This window comes from Meriones unguiculatus, chromosome 2 (genome assembly GCF_030254825.1).
Source record: "Meriones unguiculatus strain TT.TT164.6M chromosome 2, Bangor_MerUng_6.1, whole genome shotgun sequence".
NCBI lineage: Eukaryota > Metazoa > Chordata > Mammalia > Rodentia > Muridae > Meriones > Meriones unguiculatus.
The window spans coordinates 76,591,279-76,617,010 of NC_083350.1; the positions used below are offsets into that span (position 1 = coordinate 76,591,279).

General features: G+C 42.7%; 1 protein-coding gene across 1 annotated transcript in view; it reads right to left on the reverse strand.

The window, feature by feature from the left end:
- Thoc1 (THO complex subunit 1) overlaps positions 1-14,161 on the reverse strand; it is a 47,020-nt gene extending 32,859 nt beyond the window's left edge. The window contains exons 1-7 of the mRNA XM_060377683.1: positions 14,058-14,161; positions 11,710-11,783; positions 11,555-11,615; positions 10,332-10,398; positions 6,393-6,511; positions 5,623-5,671; positions 4,848-4,943 (exon numbers count right to left, since the gene is read on the reverse strand). Of these exons, the coding sequence (XP_060233666.1) occupies positions 4,848-4,943; positions 5,623-5,671; positions 6,393-6,511; positions 10,332-10,398; positions 11,555-11,615; positions 11,710-11,783; positions 14,058-14,111 (520 nt within the window). The 5' untranslated portion in view covers positions 14,112-14,161. The remainder of the gene's footprint in view (positions 1-4,847; positions 4,944-5,622; positions 5,672-6,392; positions 6,512-10,331; positions 10,399-11,554; positions 11,616-11,709; positions 11,784-14,057) is intronic.
- Between the last annotated feature and the right edge of the window lie 11,571 nt (positions 14,162-25,732).

Genomic DNA, 25,732 nt, shown 5'->3' on the forward strand with positions numbered 1-25,732 from the left:
TAGTAACAGATAGTTTATCTATTTTTTTTTGAAATAGGGTCTTAGTATATAGATCAGATTGATGACTCCTGCCTCTGAGCCTCCTGAGTGCTAGAAACAGGTGTGTGCTTGCAGGCTTGCAGCCCTTTGCAGTCACAACACTCAAAACAATCCACACGATACAGAGTATTTAGAATTTTACCAAAGCAGTTATTTCAGCTTGAGAGAACATAATGATAACAATATTATAAAGAAGGCCAGCATATTTAACTTTCCTTGTTCTGCCTGCTGAGAGGGTCTAGACACAACAACCATATCTTAGCTCCAGACCCTGGCTTTATTTAGGGTCAAAATCTTGGTTTTAACTATCAGTCTTAAATAAAAGAAAATAAGCTCTTTGGAAAAAATGGGTGACTCCGAGGCTGGGCAAGATGAGCCTGGATAATAATCTACACCAAGAAAACCTGAAAGAGCCCCACTGGCAGAAACAAGAACAATGTGAACAAAAAAATAAATAATAATATATGACACCATGATCCAAGGAATAAAATATCCACAGTTCATTTGGAAAGAGGTAACTGAACTAACAAGCCACCAAGAAGACAACTTTCCCTTATGGAAGGATCACCACTAATAAACATAGAAAGGTGAGAAAATCACCATGACGCCCTAATAATATTCACATCAGGTAAGACCCACTGACAGAAATTAAGGAGAAAAGAAGTATCTATGTATCATCATCCCTCCTCATAAGCATTACAGATCACAAAGGGAAAAACTGTAACCCTAATATAGAGGGACAAATAGGAGATGCCATCTTAACCAAGCGATGAGTGGTAACATTGCCAGTACAGGGCATGTCAACATGAATTTCAAAATGATGCTTTGAGAAGGAACATCAGTTCCGTCTATGTTCTTCAAAATAACTTCAATTCCTATGTGCTGGAGGTTGGTCTGGTGTGTTTTGTTGGCCCTCAAGATCTGGTTACACCTATTCTTGTTTGGTAAATCTGCCTAAGACATTATACCTGATTGGTTGATTAAAGGCCTATACCCAGGCAGGGCAGAATGGGATAGGTGTGGCTAAGGTTCATGAGCTTTAGAAGTCAGGAGCATCACGAGAGATGGATGGACAGGAAGAGAGGAGGAAGGAGGATGCCATGAGAGGTGAGTGCGGAGAAGGAACCACGTGGGCCGCAAGGAAGGACTCCAATAATGGTGTGAAAAGACCCAGATGAAGAATACGAGCAAGCGTCTTGGGATTATGGGTGGAAGGTAAATCAGATGGGGACGATTAAGGCAGAGGGCACTGGATGGGGGCTGGGAGATAGGCGGTGAGGTTATTGAGACAGCGTAGGTGAAATATCAGCCCAGCCCAAGGTAAATGAAACAACTATAAAATCTAACAGGTGTCTCTGTGCCTTATTCTTTGTGACAGCAGGTCAACTAATACCGCCATGATAATCTCAGGGCTGCTAATAAACATTACATGGTCCAACACTTTTTAATTTAAACAACGTCTATGTGTCAAGTCATGAAAGATAAGCAAAGACGAAGGGATTGTCATTGGAGAGACTATGTAACAAGAAAATTAAATGTAATGTGGATACTGAAAGAGAAAAGAGAGAGTGGTGATCAAACTGATTGAATTCAAACATCTATAGCTGACAATGAGTGCTGTAGCAATGTTGATTTCTTAGTGTTAATAACTGTATTAAGAGTTATACCCTATTAATATTATGTAATGGTATTCATATACCTATACTACCCTTGTAATCCCTGTCAGAAAGAATCAGATGTGAAATTCAGCTGTTCTGTTAGTAGCTTTTTGGGCCAAAGGAAGGAGAAGAACCTAAAAAATGGAGAAATCTCATATCAAGCCATCTTCAAATCTGTACCTTTAGACAAAGGTGAAAAAGCTGTTTATCTAGTACTAAATTTTCTGGGTGATGAAGACATTAACAGGCCCTGAGCTTGGCTGGATTAGACCTTATCCTCACTGGCAGGAGTCCCTTTTTAAGGCAGGAGTCCCTTTTTAAGGCACATACACAAGCAATAAAAACCTTCTCTTAAGAAAGGTATCCTCACATACCTTTAATCCCAGCACTCAGAGAGCAGAGGCAGGCAGATCGCCATGAGTTCTTGAGTTCCAGGACAGCCTGGTCTACAAAGCAAGTCTAGGACAGTCAGGGCTACACAGAGAAACCCTGTCTCAAAAAAACAAAACAAAAACAAAACCCAAAAAAGGAATCCATACCAGGACTCTCAAAACTATTTTTCTTAAAAAATATAAGGCACTGAAATGGTCAGATATAAACAACAAAAAATGTTCACCATGGTTTAAAAACTAAAGAACAAAACTCAAAGTATCAACAGGGAGTAAAAAGCTAAAAAGTAAAAACACCTTCCAGAAATGAGAACCACATCAGACTATTCGTAGTGTGATATCGAGATAGAAAGGCAGACAGGTAGAGTAAAAGACAGGGAAAACAGTCTCTGAATATACAATTAGAGATGCAAAAACAGAAGAAGTATTTATAAAATGTAAAAACGTAATCACTAAAATTTTCAGAAAGTAGTAAAAGACAAGAATCTAAATTTAAAATGTCAACAAATCCCAAGAATGTTAGGTAAAAAGCAATCCACACACAGACACATCATAATAAAATTAAAGATTTTTTAAAAAAGATGTTATTTATTTATTATGTATACAGTGTTCTGCGTGCATACCAGAAGAGGGCACCGGATCTCATTAGAGATGGTTGGGAGCCACCATGTGGTTGCTGAGAATAGGACTCAGGACCTCTGGAACAGTGGACAGTGCTCTTAACCTCTGAGCCATCTCTCCAGCCCAAAAGAAAAAAAAATATGTTTGGAAGATATATATACACATTAGAATTTGACCAGGGCCAGGAAAAGGCTTAGCCTGATGACGTGAGATCAATCCCCAGTACCCACATGGTGAGAGAGAACTGACTCTCACATACCGTCCTTTGATCTCCATATGTATGTGTGCACATATACATATACATAAACACACACACACACACACACACACACACACACACACACAGTAATAGAAAGTTTAAAAAGAATAACAAGGAATGAGAGACAAAGATAAAGACTATCACAAATGGAATGAAATCTCTCTAGCACTAACCCAGCATTTTAAAGCTGAATTCTTACAAGAATTAAAGAGAAATATAGATTTCATGAGAAAGATGTCGTGCGTGACAACAGTTCTGTCTGGTGGTTTGTGTGTTTGTCAAACTGACATAAGCTAGCGTCATCTGAGACGAGGGAACAATTGAGAAAATGCCTCTAGAAGCTTGGCCTATAGGCAAGCCTGTATGGTATTTTAATTAGTGGCTAATGGGGGAGGGCCCAGCCCACTGGGGGCTATGTCACTCCAGACCCAGAGTGTGTAAGAAAGGAAACTGATGAGCTGTAATAGAGCAGTAATGCCGCATGCCTTTAGTCCCAGTACTCAGGAGGCAGAGGCAGTGAGTTTGAGGCTAGCCTGGTCTACATAGTGAGTTCTAAGGCAGCCAGAGCTATGGCGTGGTGGGGGAAGGTGAGGCAAACTGAGCAAGCCACAAGGAGCAAGCCAGTAGGCGGCAATCCTCCGTGGTTTCTGGGTCATTTCCTACCTTCAGGTTCCTGCCTTGAGTTCTTGGCCTAAATTCTCTCAGTGATGGAATGGGATGAAGTCGAAAGCTGAAATACATCCTTTCCTCCCCAAGTTACTGTTGGTCATGCAGTTTATCACAAGGCTAGAAATCCTAACCAAGACAAGTTCTTCAAAGGAAAGACTCAGGGACATTGAGCACAGAGAGAACAAGAGAAATGCACAAAGTAGCATACACACAGTAACACTAACCGAGAAATGACTGGGAAAAATAGAAAACCTAGGGCTAGCACGACAAAAAGACAGCACAAACCCACCATTAGCATATTCTACAAGCTGACTATGGGCATGCGCCACTGTACGCACGTCACCCTTTAATACAATCACCACAGTAATACACTAAAGGGAGGGAAACCAAATCAATGAGATACTAAAATCTGGCATATCTGAACAGATCAAAGACAGGGAAGGCTCTCGAGAATTAGCAGTGTTCCAGTTCTGGAGCCGAGCAATGGTTATAGAACTATCTGCTTCATCATTATGTTTGCGTTATGTACTCTTCATTGAGTTCCAATTCACAGTAAACCACTGTGAAACGGGCTGGAGAGAGAACTCAAATGGGTGAGAGCACCGACACAGAGGACACAGCCACTACAAGCACGGCTTACAACCGCCTGTAACTCCAGCCCCATGGGCACACATGGGATCATACATACATGCGGGCAAAACACTCATCTGCAGAAAATAAAAAGCAATTTTTTGTTTAAAAATTGTAAAATTAAAGAAATTAAATATGACTAATCAGCAATTAATGAAACAAAATTGAAACAAAGAATAGGCTTATATTATGAAATGATATACAGACAGAATAGTTTATACTTACATATATTACTGTGATTCCACAGCACACTGTAAAGTTTGACCTAAAGATTGCTGATATCTCCCCTTTTCTGAGGGGCAGAAGAGAGAGGGGATAGACAGATGAGGGAGGGACAAAGTGGAAGGACTGGGAGGAGAGCAGCGAGAGGGCTACAATTGAGATGTAAAGTGAATAACCAAATTAGCTAATTAAAGTCTAAAAAAAGATTACATACAGCTAGAGCTGGGAAATTTACAAGAAAATAAAGCAATTTTCTGTGCTTTCAAGATTTTATGCTGAGTTTTCTTATTATGACAAATTTTACTCCAATAAAAGCTGTAAGAGATTTCTTTGCAAAGAATTAAATGTTTAAGAGCTTACCTGATTTTTCAGATAGAGGAAAAAGCCTGGCCAAAAAGAGTTGAATTCGTCCACAGAAAACTGTATTCTGAGATTTAGATAATCTTCTGAGAAGATCTAACAATGTTCATAAATGAATAAAACAGAAGAGATCATTCAATGTTCATTACAATTATACCTGAGTTAACATTTGTTCAGCATTATCCTAGAGCAAGGGCTGTCTAAACGGAAGCAGAGATCATCATCCCAGAAAGAACTGTAAGTTAGAAACACAGTTCTGTGGACAAGATCAATGGAAGTGAATGATGAGTTTTAATAAGTTAAGACAACTTAAAAATAGATTCTAATCTACTTGTTTTTTAAAAAAACGTATTTATTTATTGTGTATACAGTGTTATGCCTGAACACCAGAAGAGGGCATCAGATCTCATTCTAGATGGCTATGAGCCATTATGTGGTTGCTGGGAATTGAACTCAGGACCTTTGGAAAAGCAGCCAGTGCTCTTAACCTCTGAGCCCTCTCTCCAGCCCTTTAAACTACTTCTAAGACACCTTCATTGCTATTTAATAAATCACCTATTTTTCTGATCACATTCACCATTTTCTTATTTTTTTCAAGACACGGTTTCTCTGTATAGCCCTGGCTGCCCTGAGCTCACTTTGTAGACCAGGCTGTCCTCTAACTCGCAGAGATTCACCAGACTTTGCCTCCAAGGCATTAGGATTAAAGGTGCACGCCACCACGCCCAGTTTACATTCAGTTTCAAAAGCAATAATTCAATGCTGAATTACTTACCATTGCACATACGTAGTAAATAATTTTTGCCAGCAGAATAGAATGTATTCTGAAATGAAGACCAAAATTATTACTACACTTTGGAAGTTGCCCACTCACTTCAATAAGTCAGCAGATTAAAATATTAAAGAGAACTAATGTATGAGCCTATTTCACTTATTTCAAAGCATTTTCACTTGGGTATGTAAAACAGCATGACACTGAGTAACTTGTAAACATCTAGAAGTGTGTGTGTTTGCTTTATCTTTAAAAACTTGTTCTAATTTACTCATTTTGAGTGTTTTGCCTGCATGTATGTATGTGTGCCACATGTGTGCCTGGTTCTAGCAAAGGCTAGAACTGGGCACCAGGTCACCTTGAACCGGAGTTATAGATGATTTAAGCCACCATGTGTGGGTGCTGGGAGTCAAACCTGGATTCTCTGAAAGAGTGACAAGTCCTCTAAACTGCTGAGCCATCCCTCGGCCTTTATTTGTGGGAGACAGGTTCTCCCTGTGTAGACCAGGCTGGCTTGGAGCACAGCTTTCCTACCTACACTCATGAGTTCACAACACCACGCCTGATTGAAAGCATGCATTTCCAAGTTATTTTTTTTATTACTTTTTATAATAAGTTTTTCTCTGAACACAGTATGCAATTCTTTCACAGGGACAAATGTTTTAGCGAACACCAATATTAGAATTACTAGCAAATAAGCCCAAACAAAACTATCTTCTGAATTTTATCTCTATAGAGATAATATTAGCAGGGAAGGAAACCAAGGCACTTACTGACTTCCAGGTAGCAACATTTTTTTCGACAAAAGTGAATATTGTGTCACACTGATCCAAAGGAAGGCAGTCTAAGACATCTCCCAATAGCACAAACGGTGTGGACGCGGTACAGACACCTGCAAGTGGGGTTCAAGTCAACGAAGAACTTTTGAACTGTCAAGCAGCCCATGCAAAAGAGCTCTGTGGTCATGCTACAGTACAGAGTAATGATAAAGTCAAAGTTACTCTAGGTCTCTAAAGTCAATGTCAGTCAAGAACAGCAGTGAAGATTTTCCTTAAGAAAAGGCCGTTTAGACTGGTGAGAAGTACTTTGACGTCTCCTCATTTCCCTTCTGTTTAAGGTTATGGTTTGCTAATACAGTTTCTTTGACGTAGCCAACTGCATACGGTATGTGGAGAGAGAAAACTCTGTGGTCAATATAAGCATAAAAACACTTAGTAAATACAATAGGTCCAGAAAAGGGAAGCTACTTCCAGCTGTGCTCAGCCCTAGTAAGATCACATCTGGATAACGATGTGACGAATACGGCCTAGAACCAGGGGTAGCAAGAGGGAACAATTTCAAACCAACATAAGGTTGATGTTATCCTAACTGTCGAACAGGACCCAATGGCCCCATCAACAGGCTTGTTCTGGCAGAGCTAGACAACCACTGATCAGGGTCACTACAGAGGGAAGACAGGCCAGACCTAAACCCAGGGCCACTGCTCACTGTTAATTTAACACTGTGTTCCTAAGAAACTTAAAAGGCCTATTTCCTGCCACTAACTGCAGCAGGATATGATATGTTAACTCATTTAGTATTTATAAAACCTGAAAAAATGTTTACGTTCTACAGCCAAAGATTCTGAGTCTGTAGAAGTGAGTGAGGGCCCGAGACTCTTCTTAAAGACAGAGCTTGGCTGGTGACTCTAAGGAGCTGGAGGTGAGAATCAGCGCATTATACTGTGTCCCGGAAGCCTCACAGTCCCTCTGGCAGCGGGCTGTTTACCTTAGCCTTGGTTATAAACATCCCTCTCCAGTTCCTAAATACCAGTCTAGGCTCATACTTTCAAGGTCTCAAGAACAGCATTCCTTTTTCTGCCTAAAGACTTCTCTTTATCACACAGCAAGTTTCAACCTCATCTTTCAAAACAGCGTTAACAACAGCTCATCTAAAACAAAACAAAACAAAATAAAAAAAAAAAACAGCAAACAACAAAAAGCCTGATATTTTTGGGCAGACTACTTTATCCTCGCTTCCTAACACAGTACATCAATCTACTGAATAATTTAGCATATCCAAATTAATCACCATGGTAGCACAGACTATAAACTTATAATAACATCACATTTATCTTATTATTATGTGCACATACAGGTGCGTGAGTTCACATGTGTGGGGTTCACTGGACAACTAAGGGAGTTTTCTTTATCCTTCCAACATGTAGGCTGAACTCAGAGGTTACGCTTGGGAGTAACTGACTTTATCTGCTGAGTTATCTTGCCAGTGCTAAGCTTTTAAAAAAGTACCATTTCTTTCTTTTAGTGTTTCAGCCAATTAAATGTGACATTGAATAGAAGTTCTGTAAGTATGTGTCAAGTTGAATTAAATATATTTATGGATATTTTGAAAACATAAAACATAATGTACCAATAATAATAATTCCTTTCAAAAATCAACTTTCCAGTGCAGAAAACGTGTTTATGACTTTATTTGCAGCTTGAGTTAAAAAGTCCTCATTTTTTCTCTGTTAAAGTTCTAGGTATAGCCTTCCCAGTTTGTGGTAAAATCATCACCAACCTTAGTTGAGTAACATAACGAGTTAATGAGCTACACATACTGTAAACTGAGGGTGAGGAAAACTGTTGGGGAACTCATCGAAGTATGCTGAATGAACGAATGCACTAATAAATAAAGAGTTCACACAAAAGTTTAAGAAGTAAAATTGGAGATTAGGAAGTCAGATTTACAAAACAGCTCACTTTGACCCTGGGAAACCATTTTTTCGTGTGTGCTGGATCCAGGTCTGTGGAGAAAAGTATCTAAATAATATATATGAATAATACTTGACAGATTACAAGCCATTTTCACATGTTATCTAAGTTAGTTAAATGAGATTGGACAACAGGGTGAAGGAACGCTGAGGAACTGGTTCTTCTTTCTTTCTGGAAATGTTCAACAAGCTCCTACCATGTGTGGGCACTAAGCGCCTGTGTGCTGTATTCTCTTACACCAAGTCCATGCTGGTGCTGATATATTTTTACAAAAGATTTAGTGTGTGTGTGTGTGTGTGTGTGTGTGCACGTGTGTGCGTCTAAGTGTCTGTATGTGCATCTCTTGCTCCAGGTGCCTGCAGAGGCCAGAAAATACTCATCTTCATATTCTCTGAGCTGGAGTTACCGGTAGTTATGAGCTGCCTTACAGGGTGCTGGAAACTGAACCTGAGCCCTCTGCAAGAACAGCAGGTCCTCTTAATTACTGAGCCATCTCTCTAGCCCCCAGATGTTTTTAAAAAATCATTTTATTATAAAGCCTTAGCTGGCTTGGGATTCAGAGATCTGTCTGGCTCTGCCTCCCAAGAGCTGGGATTGATGGTGTATACCACCATGTCCTGCAAGATTTCTTTCCTTTTTAATTTTATCAGTGTTTTGCCTGAATGGATGTATACTGTTAAGGTCAGAAGAGGGTGTTGGATCCCTACACTGGAGTTACAGTTGTGAGCTTCCACGTTGGTGCTGAGAACTGAACCTAGGTCCTCTGCCAGAGCAGCACGTGCTCTTCACCAGCGAGCCATCTCTCCGGGCCCTACTGCTGCACCTGTAGATCTCTGCCTAGTGTTGCCAGCGGTCTGCCCCAGTCCACTCACTCTTCTACGGGCGTCTGTCAGCATGAAATACAATGGCCTTTAGACTAAGCCACATGTCATGCTTCCTTTGCTATTCTCATGTCACAATTTTCTAGCTATGCGGAACCTGGCTTTGTGTGAGCATTTCCTTTTCTATTTCTGGCAACCTTTATCCCTCATGTCCTTATTTCAATCTTCCTTTTTTCATTTTGTTTTATTTTGGAGGACAGGGTCTTGCCCTGTCTTAAATACCTGACTGTCCTGATTCATCCTTATAAGAACTGGATTACAGGTATGTGTCACAAATCCCAACCCATCTTCCTTTTAAAAATTCTTCCTGATTCCTTTAGACTTTTAATTTGGAAAGTCATTTTCACTTTTATTATATTCAACACACTTTAAGCCTAGCACTATGAACTCAGCTGCCTGCTCTTTGATCACTTCCCCCTGGCGATGCAGCCTTGCCAGGCCACTGACAAAGAGGATCCAGGCAGTCCTGATGAGACTTGATAAGCTAGGGTCAGATGGTAGGGAAGGAGACGCCTCTTTTCAGTGGACTAGGTAGGAGATAGGAGAGAAAGAGGGAAGGAGGGTAGATCTGGGAGGAGATAAGGGAGGGAGCTACAATCAGGATATAAAATGAATAAACTATAAAAAAGAAAAAAAAGCATAGCACAGTAAAATATCTATACATTTCATTCCTCCATTGCCCATTAGATTCTTAGAGGAGGGCTCTATGATATATTCACCACTGAATCTCCAAATCCTAATGCAGTATTAGACATATAATAGATGTTCATTAAGTATTTGTATATAATTAAAACACTTGAAAAACAAAGAAACTGCAAATGTGCATGACATAATAGCGATGAGAAATAAGTCTTCTGCTAGTCTGAAATAAGTGTTAAATTCTTGGCCACGGTTGGAGTAAACAGTGAACGAGGGCTGGGATGCAGGTCAGAGGAGAACAGCATGTATGCGGCCCTGTGTAGTCTCCAGCACCAACATAAAGAGTGAACAGAACCAGAAAGGGGCAGAGGTATGGTGAGAGGCTTTAAACCAAACAGGCAATATACAAACAACTTTAAAAACAGAGAACAATACTTACTTTCAGTTACTCCCCCAATAGCAAGAGAAATAATAGCTAAAACGTTCTCACACGCTGAGTGATTTATCTACCAACAGAGAAACAATTTCATTAGAATTCAAACTAATTTGTTAACAATAAAGACAAGTTCTCTGAAAGTAAGCAGTCACACAGGAATAAAAATACCTTATACAAAATTATTTTCTAAGATGAAAACCCACGAACATCATACTATAAAATATGTCAAGCAGCAAAGAGTGAGTCAATCGAAACCCAGCATGCCTGGGAAAATGGTACCATCTGCATGCCTAAGACTCACTCACTGGGTACAGAAGGTCTACGGCTGTGACTACGTCAAGAGCACAAGCTAAAAGCAGGGCCTGGACTTAACGTAATGTTGACACTGGAGCCTTGGCTGAGCTCTTATGCAGGGAGGCAGTGCTTAGGTGCTTCAACCCGTAACAGTGAGCATCACAGAACGCACCCTGCCAGAGCTCGAAAGGAAAGTGATTTTCTCAGCACCTCAGAGAAGTGATTACGTCTGAAAAAAAAAAATCATTGGTCTGACCCAGGCTTAGCTGAGAAAAAAGAGGGTTACTATATTATGGCCATTAGAAGAGACCCTACCATTATGGAACCCAATATCTGCTTGACCAAAAATAAACTATGAAAAGTTCCTTTCATTCAGGATCCCTGCTAAAGGCAGTATTTAAATACCTCATGGTTGGATTAAACTTTTTCACAAGCCTTAATTATTTATGCATGCTTATGGATGAGGAAGATCCACAAGAAAATGAGGGCATGGACTCCTAGCTCTATGCTTAACATCCTGGACTAGACCACTTATGCCATTACAGTGTCACCATTTACATAGCAAAGTGTGTGTGTGTGTATGGAAGTCAGAGGACAACTCTGATCTAGAGATCAAAGTCAGGCCATGGAGCTCTGTGGCAGGCACCGTGACCTGCTGAGCCATCTTCCTGGGTCAGTCTTTACTTCTTGCTCTTTAAGATGGAACGTCAAAACTTTCCTCATGATCAAAGCCTTAAACTGTAGCTGAGCTATCAAGAGCCTTAATTAGGACATTCTCCTATCCTGTCAATGCCAATTCTACAAGACAGAGTGCTCATGCTAAGAAAACAGAGGTCATCGTTTAAATAGTCTAATAATAAAGCAATTTCTAGTAACATGGCTTATTAACTGGCCAGCAAATTTTAACAACAAATAACAGGAAAAATACTCACAATTTCCTCTTCCAGAACACCTCTGAAAGCTTGGTCAAGAGTACATTTTTTTTCATTTTCACTATTAAAAACAAAACAAAACACCTTCATTTCACAAATAGTTTACTACTAATGTAAACATTTATGAAGCGTTTTTCATGGACAATGTGCTTTACCTGCCAGGTAACTGACTGAAGGCATTCAATAATGGCTTGATATTTTTATTATTCAAGGCCTCTCTGGTAGATTTCTACAAAAATAAAAATGACAAATAAGTAGAAAGCTTTTGCTGTTTACAAAAATTTACCATTCTTCAATTATGTCTAACTAAAAAAAGGAAAGGAAAAATGTTTTTAACTGGGTAATATTTTCTGCCAGTCATTTTCAGTAACCTTTATTTCTAATGCCACTTAATGATCCCGATCCTTGTCACATGAAGCCTAGCAAGAGCTCCTAATTAAACATTTGCATCACAGGTCTCCCTTTCTCTTTCTTATATATCACATTCATGAAAGGCTCCTGCCTTCAAAGAAAGAAATCTTGCTAAACACTAGCACTGGGGAAGCAGAGCAGGTGAGTCATCAGCTTACGGTCAACCTGGATTCTCTGAGCGCCAGCCTCGCCTGGGTTGCATAAGAAAACCCTGTCTAAATACCAAACCAAACACCAAACCTTTATATGGGTCTTTAATCACTGTTTGGTTCTGAAATTTTGCAGCTCCCTTAAGAGCCCCTGGAGACATGACAGTTACAGCCTTACTCTCATTCTCTAACCACGCACTGAAGTGTGGCAGTGTGTAAAGTCATTTCCTATCAGCCTCACTGCATCACGTTCACACACATGCTGTTCTGTGTACCTGTTCGTTCAAAGTCTATACATTCTTTCAGACTCAGCTCAAGCCCTACCTCTTCCAGGCATTTTGCTCAGCCAGCACAGTACCAGGGGAATCTAAGTGATGAATAAATAGATGACTGTCTTAAACTGGTCATAATGTAGAGGACAAAAAGACCGCAGTTATTGCACGTATTTGGAAAGCCATCTAGTACTTCATAAAGGCTTCAAATCCGTACAGTAAGTATCCATTCCTGGCTCCATCACTAGGTAAGCTGAGTAACTTGGGGATCATTCCTTTGCGTCTCCACCCTCACCAGTTAAAGATGGGTGGTGCTGTACATTGACCCTCACTATGATCAGGGGCGGCGGCACTGCATAGAAACTTTAAAAAATGCAGAATCTCAATGGAGCAGTGGTGGTGCTCTCCTTTAATCCCGGCACTCAGGTGGTGGAGTCTGTGAGTTCAAGGGCAGATCTACAGAGCTAGTTCTACAACAGCCAAGGCCATACGGAGAAACCCTGTCTCGAAAAAGAAACAAAAACAACATAAAAAAGCAGAATGTCTGGCCTCCACCTTAGGCAGAGTGAGTAAGCATCTTCACTTCACAAGATTTCCAGGTGACACCACCACCCAGCAAAGCTTGAAAAACACTAATTCAAGTGTTCTCCAATTACAGAACGCTGTGGTTCGGGGGTCGAGTTCTTTGCTTGTCATGTAGAAAAAAAGGGAGAAATGTTCCTTTTGGAACAGAAGAAAACGTTTCTAATGACACAAACTAGGCATGATCCCTCAAAAACCAAACCAAACGCCTTGCAAAGCAGGAAACGACTTAAGACAACTACTGGTTGTGAAGATTCTCTTCTCTCACAGAAGTCTCCTTTTGGCGTCTTTACAACTACCCCAACACGGTTAAACGTCTACGTCAAAACGTGCAGGAAATCTTGGTAGAAATGGTAGAGATTATGGGCCTAGTAACTTGTACCAAGTGTTCTTTGCACACATATTGCGACGGTGGGCAACACAGAAAGGACCGTGGACTTAAAGTCAGAAAAAGGAGAAAGTCAGTCGATTTAATTCTGTTTTTTGTGGCGTTAGGAGAGTCTTGGTTTCTAGGTCATGTACCAGGGACAAGAAAATTAACTATTTTAGTATTCTAACACCATCAAACTGTTTCCTAAATGCTCAACTACCGTTTCCCAAACAGGCAAGAACGAAACAGTAGCTGATAACTCTTCCCAGTTGGTTACCCTTCCTAAGGTGATCAATTTGCTTCTTCCCGCTTAGGAGCTCTTCCTCCATCTCCGATAAAGCGAGCGCGGCTAAAGGGGGGCATGAACTGGCTGCCAGATTAGCCGCCTGGCAGCGCGGGAGGCGGGGCGGACACAGGCTTCGGGGCTCCTCCCGGGACACCTGCTCCGCCCGGCTGGCAGAGGAGCGGGAGCTGACGGAGCCGGTCCGTGGCACGCTCGCCCACGGGAACACGACCAGGCCCCGGGGTGTGGGGACCCGCCAGCACAGGGGCAGAGGAGCACCCACAGATGGGTAGCTAGGGCGCCTTCCCCTGACTGTCCGTCCCGGAAGGGGCAGGAGAGAACGCAGCGGTGAGCCTTCGGCCTCGGGGAAGCTTCCAGGGAGAGAAGGGGAAAGAAGCGCCCGGGGAGAACCACGGCCCCCGGAGCCCCGGCTCACCGTAAACCGCGTCCGCGCCTCGGGCAAACTGAAAAGCGCCGGCGTCGGAGACATCTTCTTGGCTGCGCGTGCCCACCCGCGAGCCGCGGCGCCGGGGGATGACGTCAGACCAGGAGCAACGAGACGGCCGGGAGCGGCCAGAGCGGCCGTGAGCCGAGGGGCTGGTCCGGTGCGGCCCGGCTCAGCCGCACGACTCAGGTGTGGGCGGCCTTGGGGCGACGCCGCCTCTGTAGTCTCGCTCTGTCGGCTCCGCCCTGGGCGCACACGGGCGGGCGGCTTCCCTGGCGGGGAGAGACGGCCTGGGGCAGGCGGCTTTCCGGCGGGGGTTGGCGGCCTGGACCTCTCTAGGCAAACCAGGCTGGCCTTGAGCTCAGAGATCCGCCTGTCAGCCTCCCAGTTGCTGGGCTTACAGGGTCGCTCCACGATGTCTGGCTTACTAATACCTTTCCCTGGAACCAAATTCACGGCACTACAGGAACACCTAGAGGAATGCAGGAGCTGCTGCTCGGAAAACGAGTTCCAGGCACTGCCTCCAGGTTGTTGTACCGTGTAAAACCAGTGGTCATTACCTCCTTCCTACGCCTCTTTTCCTGGAGAGGTTTGGCCAGTGAGAAGCTGCGTGACACTAGTTGAACTGCAGAAAAATAATCAGTGCTGGCTTAAAGATAAGAGAGTTTTCACAAAGGCTTTAAGAATACAAGGAGTTAAAGAAAAGTTGACTGCAGGATCTTGCCCCGAAGTGGAAATAGTGAATAATAATGATACTTGAATAGTTGCAGTTTTGTTTTTTGTTTTTTGTTTTTTTTTTTTTTTGCCAACAGATCATTGACGTTTGATTACACAAAGACGAAATTGGGAAAATTATTAATTTGGAAATATATTTTATTGATCGATGATAATTGAAGCAAAAGGATCTATCATTTTCCACAGGTGATTAATAGCCATCTAGAAGACTAGACCTAAGCTGTAAATACAAAAGTCTGAACAGAAGAGATGGAGTTTAGTGACTTGTCCATAAAAGTCCATTAGAGTTCCATTTGTTTATTCAATAAGCATTTATTCTGCCCTCTGAATATAGGCTGAATATTGTTAGAAGCGAGACAGCTTCAGTCTTAGATCTCTGCTGATGCCATCTCTACTGGTTTCCCTGCCCTGATTTTGCAGCCTCTTGGCACCACATCAGCTATCTTGGATAATCTTCAGATCTCCATATTTTACATTTCTGTAGGTTCAGAGTTCTAGGGGGGAGTCACTTCCAGATCTTGGGCTTCGTGTTCTGGGGCCTTTATCCTCATTTCTTGTTTCCTTTAAGCTTATGTAGAATCACATAGCTCTATTTCAGTATTTCTCTCCTTAGAGGGGGATTTTGATTTCAAACAGCCAGCAGGATAATTTACTGGTCATTTGTACCTTGTTACCTCAAGGGTCATGATGAATATTGAACTTACTCATCTTCCCTACTGCCTGGAGGATGCCCATCTATGGAAAAATGGTATCAACACATGAAGCCTGTACGGAGCACATGAGGATGTGAAGATGGAGCTTATCCCTGCGCTGGCCAAGAAGTGGTACAGCAAGAATCCTTCCCAGTGTTGCATTAGGAATGGCTCTAAATGATGTCAGCAAAGCAGCTGCACAGAGAAAAGGACTGTTACCTTGGGCTGAGCTAGCACTGAACTCTGAATTCTTCATTCAACCTCCAATGTTGAAGGTTTTTAAAGGAAGCAGGGCAGTGGAACTGGGGAAGATGAAACAGGAAATGCCAATGCATAAGGTGTGTTTTAGGGTTGGTCAATTGAATTAGGTTTTTCTTACAGCTGTGACAAACATGCCTGACAGGAACAGCATTAGAGAAGAGATTTATTTTGTGTCATGGTCCAGAAGGTAGCAGTCTGCTGTGTGGCTGCAGGGGGCTGATGGTGGAAGCAGGAGCTGCAGCACAGCTGGCACCTTGGCAGCCCAGGAAGCATAGAGCACAACAGGAGTGGAGCTGGCCATAGCCCTTAGTGGTCCGCCCCTAGTGGCCTAAAGCCAAAAGCTAGGCCCCATGTCCCAAGGTTCCCCAGTCCCCCAGAGCAGTGCTGCCATTTGAAGACTGGCGTGCAAACACCTGAGCTTGTGGGGACATTTGCATTCAAACCGTAGGAGTCACATGTATGGGGGACTGGAATTGGATTGCACGGAGCCCTTTTGAGATGCTGTGTGTGATAAAGCATAACGTGACCTGTCCAGTGGAAGGATGCCGCTCCTAGAAGGACAAATTAGGATAACAGATGCACCTGGCGCTACAGCTCATGTCCATAGAGTATGAACTTAGCACTGGCGAAGCTCGGGTTTGACTGGCTATAAGTGAGTTCTAGGCCAGTGTGGGCTATGAGAGACCCTATCTCAGAAAACAAAGTAGGCAAAAATAAATTATGCCAATAGAAACAAAGTCAGGTGTCAGAATATGGATAGGTCTAGCTTAATATTTACATGGCTTGGGAAGTTTAGTGTTTAAGAACAGTTCAAAGGTTATGCAGGATGTGATGATGTGTGCTTATAATTCAATGTGTTGTAGAAAATTGGGATATTAATACTCTTAATCCATAGATGTCTATGGCAGTTAATTATTCAGCCTGCTATCATATCAATAAGACACAGACACCTGTTAGATTTTTAATATACGTACACATTGGGACGGAGAGAAACTACCCTCCTAAGCTATCCTTATATCTCCTGCTCTGCAGCCCATGTCACTTGTTTTAATTTATTGCCATCTGGGCTACTTCCCATCCCAAATTCTCATGAATGCTTGCACATGCTTGTCATCTGGGCTGCTGTTTGCTATCCCTCTGCAGTCATTCCATATTTTTAGCTGTGTATTCCTTCATCACTCCATGAGAGAATGGTTATGTCACTTTGAATAAGGCTGGAAAGGTTTGTGATACACCTGTGACTTCATCTACAGCTTCTGGTTTTGGTAGTGTTTCTTGGTCCACGAACTACAGCCCTTTGCAATCTCTTAGTATCATTGGCATCTGACAGCTATAGCCAGAGCTGGCCCCGCTAGAGACATGTCCTTCGTGCCATAAGTTCCCCATCTTCCAACATGCCAGTTCTTGGTGGGGAGATGTGGCCACGAAGCTTGAGTGTTGAGTCCCCAGTTAGGAACAGAGTGACAGTTAGGTGTCGTTAGCTATGGGGTCCTAGATGCTTAACAGCGTCTGCCAGGAGAAGGTGGTCCTCATGGACCAAGAAGGTGCGTGTAGTACTGTAGTCAGATCTCCAGAAACAGGAACATTAAAACCAAAAAATGTCAGAAATGAAACAAAGGTGACATGAGAAACTGGGTCTGCTCACAGCCTTAAACTCCTCTAAATCAGAAATTACATTAAAACCAAACCATGGAATAATAAAATTAGGAGAACATAAGTAAATGGAGTATGTGGCTCTTGAGGTTGCGTAACAAAATGGTTTGCCGTGCAAGCCTGACAACCCGAGTTCAGTCCCAGAACGCAGGGTGGAAGTTTTCTTTGACCTTGTGCATGAGGGCCTGCCTGCACCTGAACATACCCATACTAGTAAAAATAATAAATACTAAGTAAATGCGATGGAGCTGTGTCTCTCCTTGATTTTCACAGGGTCCTGGGGATTGAGGTCAGATGGCCAGGCTTGTGTGGCCTCCAGATTTTCCTGCTGAGCCTCTCACTAGCCCATCTCTGTCACATTTTGGTTTTCATAAACCTTTAAATTATTTTCTGCCATTGTGATACAAAATCACCGATTTTTTAAAATAATTTTATTAATGTTGAATTTTAGTCCATAAATCTGTGTCATTGCTCCACACACCATATACTCTTTAACACAGCAATATTGAAATTAGGTAAGTAATGACATATTCAATGTTCAAAGCAGTAGAGGATAACATCTCTTACTTTAAGGCTTAAATGAGAAGGTAGGAATGACTCAGCCTACTGAGGAAAGCATGCCAAAATTTGAGATTGGCCCGAAGTCCATCTAGACAAGTTATGGATGCAAATGAAAAATTTTTGAGGGGAACAGTATTGTTCCAGGGAACATACATGGTAGAAGGTGAGATGGGGTTATTTATTGTTGAGAGAAACAAAGTTTAAGGTCTATAAAGAATTTTGTATCAGCCGCAATACTTTAAGTTAGAGCCTAATCACAGATGGTCCCAACTTAAGTTCTGTGAGGTCTGAGAGGTGAGTGGAAGAGGAAGGAGAGTGAAGTTAGCGGACCATGCTTACTGACGGTTCAGGAGAGAAGCTTTGAACACGGAGTGAAAGGCAAAATGGCAAGTGCCTAGGTAGAAGTGCAGAAGCTGTCCAGGCCTTTTGGCTAAGATAATTGGTGAAGTGGCTCCACCCCACAATGAATTGTTATGGGAGGAAACTCTTGTGCTGGCAGACGACCCTCTCCAGGGCTTTCCTAGCTAGAGATAAGACAATTCTTGACAGCTAAGGATAGAGAGACTTTCCTGTGAGGGGTTAACATAGCTGATGCCTTCTAATTGCTCATCTACCATTCTCAAAACCTCAGAGTCCTTCAGGACCTAACACTGTGCTTGGGCTCTGTAAATGGGGAAAAAAATCTGAATAACAGTAACGAATTCCTTCCTCATCTTACCCGTAAGTGGTATACCTTGTGAGTCAAGACCTTTGGTGGAGCTATGCAATGAAGTTGATATTTTCATACCTGCTAACAGCGCCGTTCTGTAGCCTGTGGATCAAGAAACAACTTCAACTTTCAAGTCACATTATTGAAAACGTGCATTTTGGAAAGATCTATTTTCTGTGCATGCTGATTCCTCTGTTGTATCTTGGGAAAGAAAATTGAAAACATTATGGAGAGGATTTACATTTCTACATATCGTTTAGAACATTTGTAACTCACGGAGGAAATGACGTTCGTATGTAACTGAACACAATAATAGAGCCGGTGCCCAACTAAGATAGCCTCACCTCACTGACAGGTGTTTATGAGTGAGCAGGTTGTCTGCATGCTTCCTGCAGAGAAGAGTAATCGTGTGCCCAGCCGCCAACCCTGAAGCCTCTAACAGGATGTGTCTGGAGATAAACCAGTGCAAGCGTGGCGCGAGTGTCATGGGCGTCACCAATCTCTTTGCTTGAGGCCTGCTCCATGAGTGACATCTGCGCCGCACACTGTTAAAGTAGCCAAGGTCCTAGAAGGTCCTGGGCCTGGGGCAAAGCTGCTCACGGTATTCTGCCAAAGGAACATAACAAAATGGCTCAACCGTCATCAAGGAAGCTTCTTGCCGTGATGGAAATCAACACAGAGACCCACACTGGACAGTGTGCAGGTGAGAGGCTTTGGCGCACTAAGTGGGCTGTATTCACCAAACACCTCCGCTCGAGCTCAGGGAGCGATGTGGAAGAGAGGTGCAAAGACTGTAAGAGCCAGAAGTGGCGTGTGACTCCAGGAGGCTACACACACGGACGAACCCACAGAGACGGTGACATTGGGCAGGAGACTGTCAGGTTCGACCAGACAGAGCAGCAGCGCTGAGAAGGGGAAGCGGGCACGGAGTCCCACCCTAACCGGGAAGCTATTTGTGATTGGCATTGCTGGGAAGTGGAAAAGCCCCAGTGGATCGGCCACACTGGGTAGGGCCCGTGTTTGTTTGAGGACTTTGCTTTGTTTTATTTTGGTATTTTATGCCTTTATGGCTTTTTGTTTGTCTGATGATGTTGTTGTTTGTCCTGTTTTTGTTTTTATTTTGGAGAGAATATGAAGTTGGGTGGTAAGGAGGTGGAAAGGATATTGGAGGAGCTGGAGGAGGGAAAAACATGGCCCAATTATACTTTATGAAAAAATTTAAATGAAAGCGAGCTACTCTGTACAGAAAAAGCAGATTCTGGTGACTGGAGAGATGGGTCGGTGGTTAAGCGCACTGGGTGCTCTTGCGCATGCGCAGGCTCAGGTCTCAGCACCCACACGGAGGCTCACAACTGCTTACAACTCCACCTTCACGGGATCTGATGCCCTCTTCTGGCCTCGGCAGGCACTGCATGCATGTGTTATACGTACAAGCCGGCAGACAAAATTAATTAAAAAGAGAAGAAAAGAAAAACCCTAGGATGTGGCAGATGTACTGCAATCACATGACAACGTTTGAATGAGAAACACATATATATATATATTTTGAGACAGGGTTTCTCTGTGTAGCTCTGGCTATCTGGGAATTCACTCTGTAGCCCAGGCTAGCTTTTAAACTCACTACTTCTGCCTCCCAAGTACTGAGATTAAAACTGTGTGCCAATACTGTCTTAGAAGTCTTTTTTCTTTTCTTTTCTTTCTTTCTTTCTTTCTTTCTTTCTTTCTTTCTTTCTTTCTTTCTTTCTTTCTTTCTTTCTGTCTTTCTTTTTTCTTTCTTTCTCTCTCTCTCTCTCTTTTTTTTTTTTTTTTGGCAGTCTTTTGTTTTGTGTTCGAAACGGGGTTTCTTTGCATAGCTCTGGCTGTCCTATAACTCACTCTGTGGACCTTCCTCTCCCTCCCAAGTACTCAGATTAACGGCTTACAGCAACATGCCCATTGAGAAACAGATTTAATGAGAAGGCCACATATGAAAAATAGGAAGTTCTGAGGGTTGCTGAAAAAAAGCATTTTGTGGATAAGGTTTTTTTCTTTTCATATTAAACTGATTTTAGCTTGCCCCTTTTTGCTGGAATGGTGTTTCTGTTTGTTTGTTTGTTTTTGTTGTTGTTAACTTGTTCTTACAACAGAGGGCAGCATTGGCATGGAAATACTCGGAAGTATGCTCAAAAATGCTGAGAAAAATAAGCAAGCACTAAACACACACATGCATACACAAAAGTTCTTATTTCAATATTTTTCCTACCTAGTGGGGATGCTGTTCTAATAGCTTTTCTTGTTGTTGTTTTTCTTCTCTTCCTCCTCCTCCTCTTCTTCCAGGGTTTCACTGGAAACTCAGTGAAATACAGCCTGTGTATTCCAGGCTGTCCTGGAGATTGTCTATAGACTAGGCTGGCCTCAAACCCTGAGATCTACCAGCCTTGCCTCCCTTTGCTGGGACTAACGGCATGTGCCACCACCATTTGGCTTGCTAATCCTAACTACCTCAGTAAATACAATTTGATATTTTAATGAAAATGTTTGTTTTATTTTAATGTGAATGTGTATTCCTGAGAGAGTTCAAGGAGGTCAAAAGAGGTCCGGGATCTCCTGGAACTGGAGTTAGCTATCTTGGGTATCCACTGTAAGAGCAGTAAATCTTTTAGCCTTTGAGTTATCTCTTCAGCTACCATGAACACAACTTTTAAATAAGTTGTACAGAAAAATATTATCTTGGTCTGTGAGGTGGCTCAGCAGGTAAAGGCCCTTGCTGGCAGATGTGACGAGCTGAGTTCAATCCTAGGAAGCCGTATGCTAGCAGTGAGCTGACTGTTGCAAGTTGCCCTCTGATCGTCACCTGTGTGTCATTGTACATGCATCGAACGTATGCACACACACTACATACGATTTTAAAACATTTGTAAAGAGAAAGTCACACCCTAAAAGAGGAAGAAAGAGAGCAGTTTCTGCAGTATTGTGCTAGAATCATTGATTAGTTTTGAGAACTCAGCAGCTTAGTGACAGTCATGGGAACTCATTTGTCTTTGATACTATTTTTCTTCCATGAAGTTTCATTAATGGCTGATTATGTCCCTTTTAGAAATAAGCAGTACTCATCAACAATAAGGAAACTACTCAGTTGTTATTATTTCATGGGGTTTTCCAACTTCGATTTTGTTGGGGCTTGGTCTGGTGCTATATGTATTCAGGTGCTAAATTCTGGGCACCAGGATAGAATTGCAGTCCAGATGAGTGCATTCTCATGTACAGCAAAAAATGTATAAACTTTGCTCCCCAGTTATCTCTGATTTGTAGGCATAAGGTTATTGTGTAATTCAAATGCTGATTTCTGTATCCCCAATACTTGGTTGCAATCTCCTCTCTCAGAGTTGTGTAAGCACTGCTCCCCAATTGTCCCCTGATATGGCAGTAAAACAGTTTACAGCCAGTTGTTGAGCAGCAGAGAGAATAGGACTGGACAGCCAGGGAGGAGTTAGAGAAAGAAGTAGGGGATTCAGCCAAGGGCACATGTCCAGGAGATAGCAGGAGAGATTCAGCTGAGTGGAGAAAGCCCTAAAGTGCAAGTATCTCAGGATATATCTGGGAGGAATCCAGATTAGCTTAGGGGGTTAAGAGTAGAGTAATAACTGCTCAGTTATTGTGCTGTGAAGCTTGTTAAAATAACATAAGAGTCTCAATTATTTGGTCCATAGCTGGGTTAAGAGAGAAACTGAGAAACACAGTTCTATAAAAATATCTTTCATACTGATTGGTTAAAAAGAAAGGCTGAACAGCCTGTAACTGGGCAGGAGAGAAGTGGGTAGGGCTTCTGTTTGGCGGCTTGGGGGTCTCAGGTAGGAACCATGAGAAGAGAGGAAGAAAGGAAGAAGATGTTGAGAAGGAACGTGGGCTGATGGAGCAGATTCAGCCCAGACAGGAAATATTGGCAAATAAAATGGGGAAGGTAGCTGGGGAGTAGCCAGACTAGCCTAGAAAATGAGTATAAACCTTACTTGACCAGTTAGGGTGCTTAAGCTTGTTAAATAAACCAATAGGTCACTCTGTTGATCATTTGGGAGCTAGCCAGGTTAGAAAAGCCCTATAGAATTACTAAACTTTTGCAATGGTTAGCGTACCACCCTTAGACAAGAAGTTAGAATCCAAGCCTAGACTGAGTCTGGGTAAAAGGCGCACTGTCTCTTTAAGAAAGGAGACTGAGTACACAGGCGGTGCCTTTGAAACTGCTGCTTTTGGGGTTCGGAGCCGCAGCTTCCCGCAGCTGCAGGAGGCTCTGCCGGTGAAATGCAGCTCCAGCCAGCCGGGCTCTCCTAGGCAGAGGACCCGCAATTCTCCGGGCAGCCAGGCTGGGCAAGCGAACCCTGATCGCGGACGGAGGCAGGAACAGTGCAGACTGAGTTCCCGCAAGCATCAGCAGCCGGGCGCGGCCTTTGAGACCGAGCCTGTGCCCAGAACCGCAGTGCCTCCCTAAGGAAAGCTTTCGGGGTGGGAACGACAACTGAGTCCGCCGTGGGGCTGGAGTCCGGCATCCCTTGAGACCTCGATCCCGGGCAAACTGCGGGTCAGGGCTGGACTGGCGCCACCTGCCCAGAGAAGGGAGAGGTCACGGCAGTCCGTGCCCCAAGTGCCAACGCGCTGAACCAGTGGTTCTGCAATCCCCGCCCCTCCCTGTGAACCAAGAATCACATCACTGGAGTGCCCTGAAATGAACACCAGAGGGAGACAGAGACACACAGAAGTCTAAAGCACACCACCATTTCTCAACAGGGAAAAAGGGGTTGAAATTATGTTTTAATCTTATGGAGGGAAAGGAACTGAGTATAAAAAATTCATAGATAGATACAAATACTTTGAAATTGATAATTAAAAAAATAAGGCATATAAATCGAAGGAACAAAATAACAAAGCTTTTATACTTCCTGTAATGCTCTTTTAAGTGGGTCAAAGAAAAGGGGATAAATGACCTAACTGAAATCGACACATTACTGACTGAGATTATTATTACACTGATAATTATTTCTGCCTTAATAACCATATTGACTTGCTATGACTTCTCAAAGAGGAGGGCTTTACAGAAACTGCAGAGGGAGAAAAATAAAATATGGAGACAAGGTTTAGAGGCGAAATGACAAAAAAATAATAAATCAAAATGAAAAAAATGCTAAAATATCAGTCACAAGCAAAGGGAAAATGAAATATGAAGGCAAGGCTTAGAGCAGAAGGTACAAAAATTTATAGATCAGAATAAACAGTAGAGAGAGAAAAATAAAACATGGAGACAAGCCTTAGAGGAGAAATTACAAAATTATACATCAGAATGAACAAAATGCTAGGGTGTCAGAGATGCAAACACAAGGGAGGTATGAAAAATGGACACAGGCTTTAAAAAAGGTGCAAACTGTTACTAAATAAAGATAAAATATTAAGATAGATGGAAATGGAGAGTCAACCACAGCTTGTTAGAAAATAGAGCTTAGCTTATCTGGACAGTGCACAACAGATGCTGGCAGACGCTGGACACCACAGGTTTGAGGAATGTGGGGGCCCCCTGTGCATGTGCTGGATCTGAGCCTGTTTAAGGCAAGTGCCACTAACTTTGGAATGCGTTCACCATTCACAAAACAAATCTTAGCTCCTTGGGTGATGAAAAATATCAAAAAGATCCCCCAAGCCTGGAAAGATATGGTAAGAGCCTAGTCTGCAGTTACAGTGGCCTTCATGGTGGACAGAAGAGGCTAAGGAGAGAGCACAGAGAACTAGGGCCAGAGGTATCAATAGTTCTCAGGATCAGCTGCCGGGTGAAGGCCAACAAGCTGAGGTACAGATTCAAGCCATATGTGACTTGAAACTTTGGCAGTATGTCACCTGGCAGCCTTACATGCCAGGGACAAGGTTGAAGAAACAGGAATTAATCACTTAGATTATCCAAGATCCAAAAGAAATATTCATTTCTTTTGGAAATGAAAGAGTGACTTCAGCCGTAGATAGAAGACATCAGATCCACTAGATCAGAAGCAATGGCAGACACTGGATCAGAGCTAACTATGGTCTCTCCACTGTCTTGGCATCCAGATTGGCCTCTTAGGGAGTAGATATCCAGTTTCCAGGAGTTTGAACTTTATCCCAGGTAAAACAAAGTATTAAATGGCTTCACTGGACAGGGCCAGAAGGTCAAATAGGAAAGTGAAGGCCACATGTAGCTGATATAGCCATAAACTTATGGGGAAGAGACGTGTTAGAACAATGGGAAGTGCAGATTAGGATCCCTCCAGCTTCCGGGACAAGCCAAATAGGCGATGCTCCCGGTTTAAAATTCAAGGATGTTATCAAAGGCAGTTGCAGGCTGTGCAAGCTGTCCATAAGCAGTACGTCAGGGGCTGACTCTTCAACTTTCTTTTGGAACCACTGCTGATAAAAGACCAACTGCCTAGCCGGAAGGTGGTTGGGTTGAGAAATGGCCTATGACAAAAGAAAGTTACAGCCACCAGAACAGCTGGTCCAAGAGCAACTGGAGGTTCAACACACGGAAGAGTCCGCCAGCCCTTGGGATGCTCCTGCCTTTGTCACTGCAAAGAGGATGATGGCAAGTGGGGGATGTTGAGAGATCTAAGAGCAATTACTACACACGCAGCCACGGGCTCTTACAGCCTGGAATCCCATTGCCCTCCTTGTTACCTAAGGAATGGCCTATCCTAGGGATTAAGATTGTCTTTTCACAACCTCTTTACAAGAACACGATAGAGGAAGATTTGCTTTCACATGCCCACATTCACTCTGTGCCAACCAAAAGAACCACTGAAGAGTCTTGCCACAAGGAATGTCGAATAGTCCCACCTTGTGTCAATATTTTGTACAACATCCATTAGAAATAATGCGTAAGCAATTTCTTCAACTCATGATCTACCACTATATGAATGATAGTTTGCTGGCTGATTCTAATAGTGATACATTAGAAAATATGTTTCAGAGCGTAAAGAAAACTTTTCCTTGCTGGGGATTAAAAATTGCTTCAGAAAAAATACAAAGTGGAGACTCTAAATGATCTAGGATATAAGATAAGT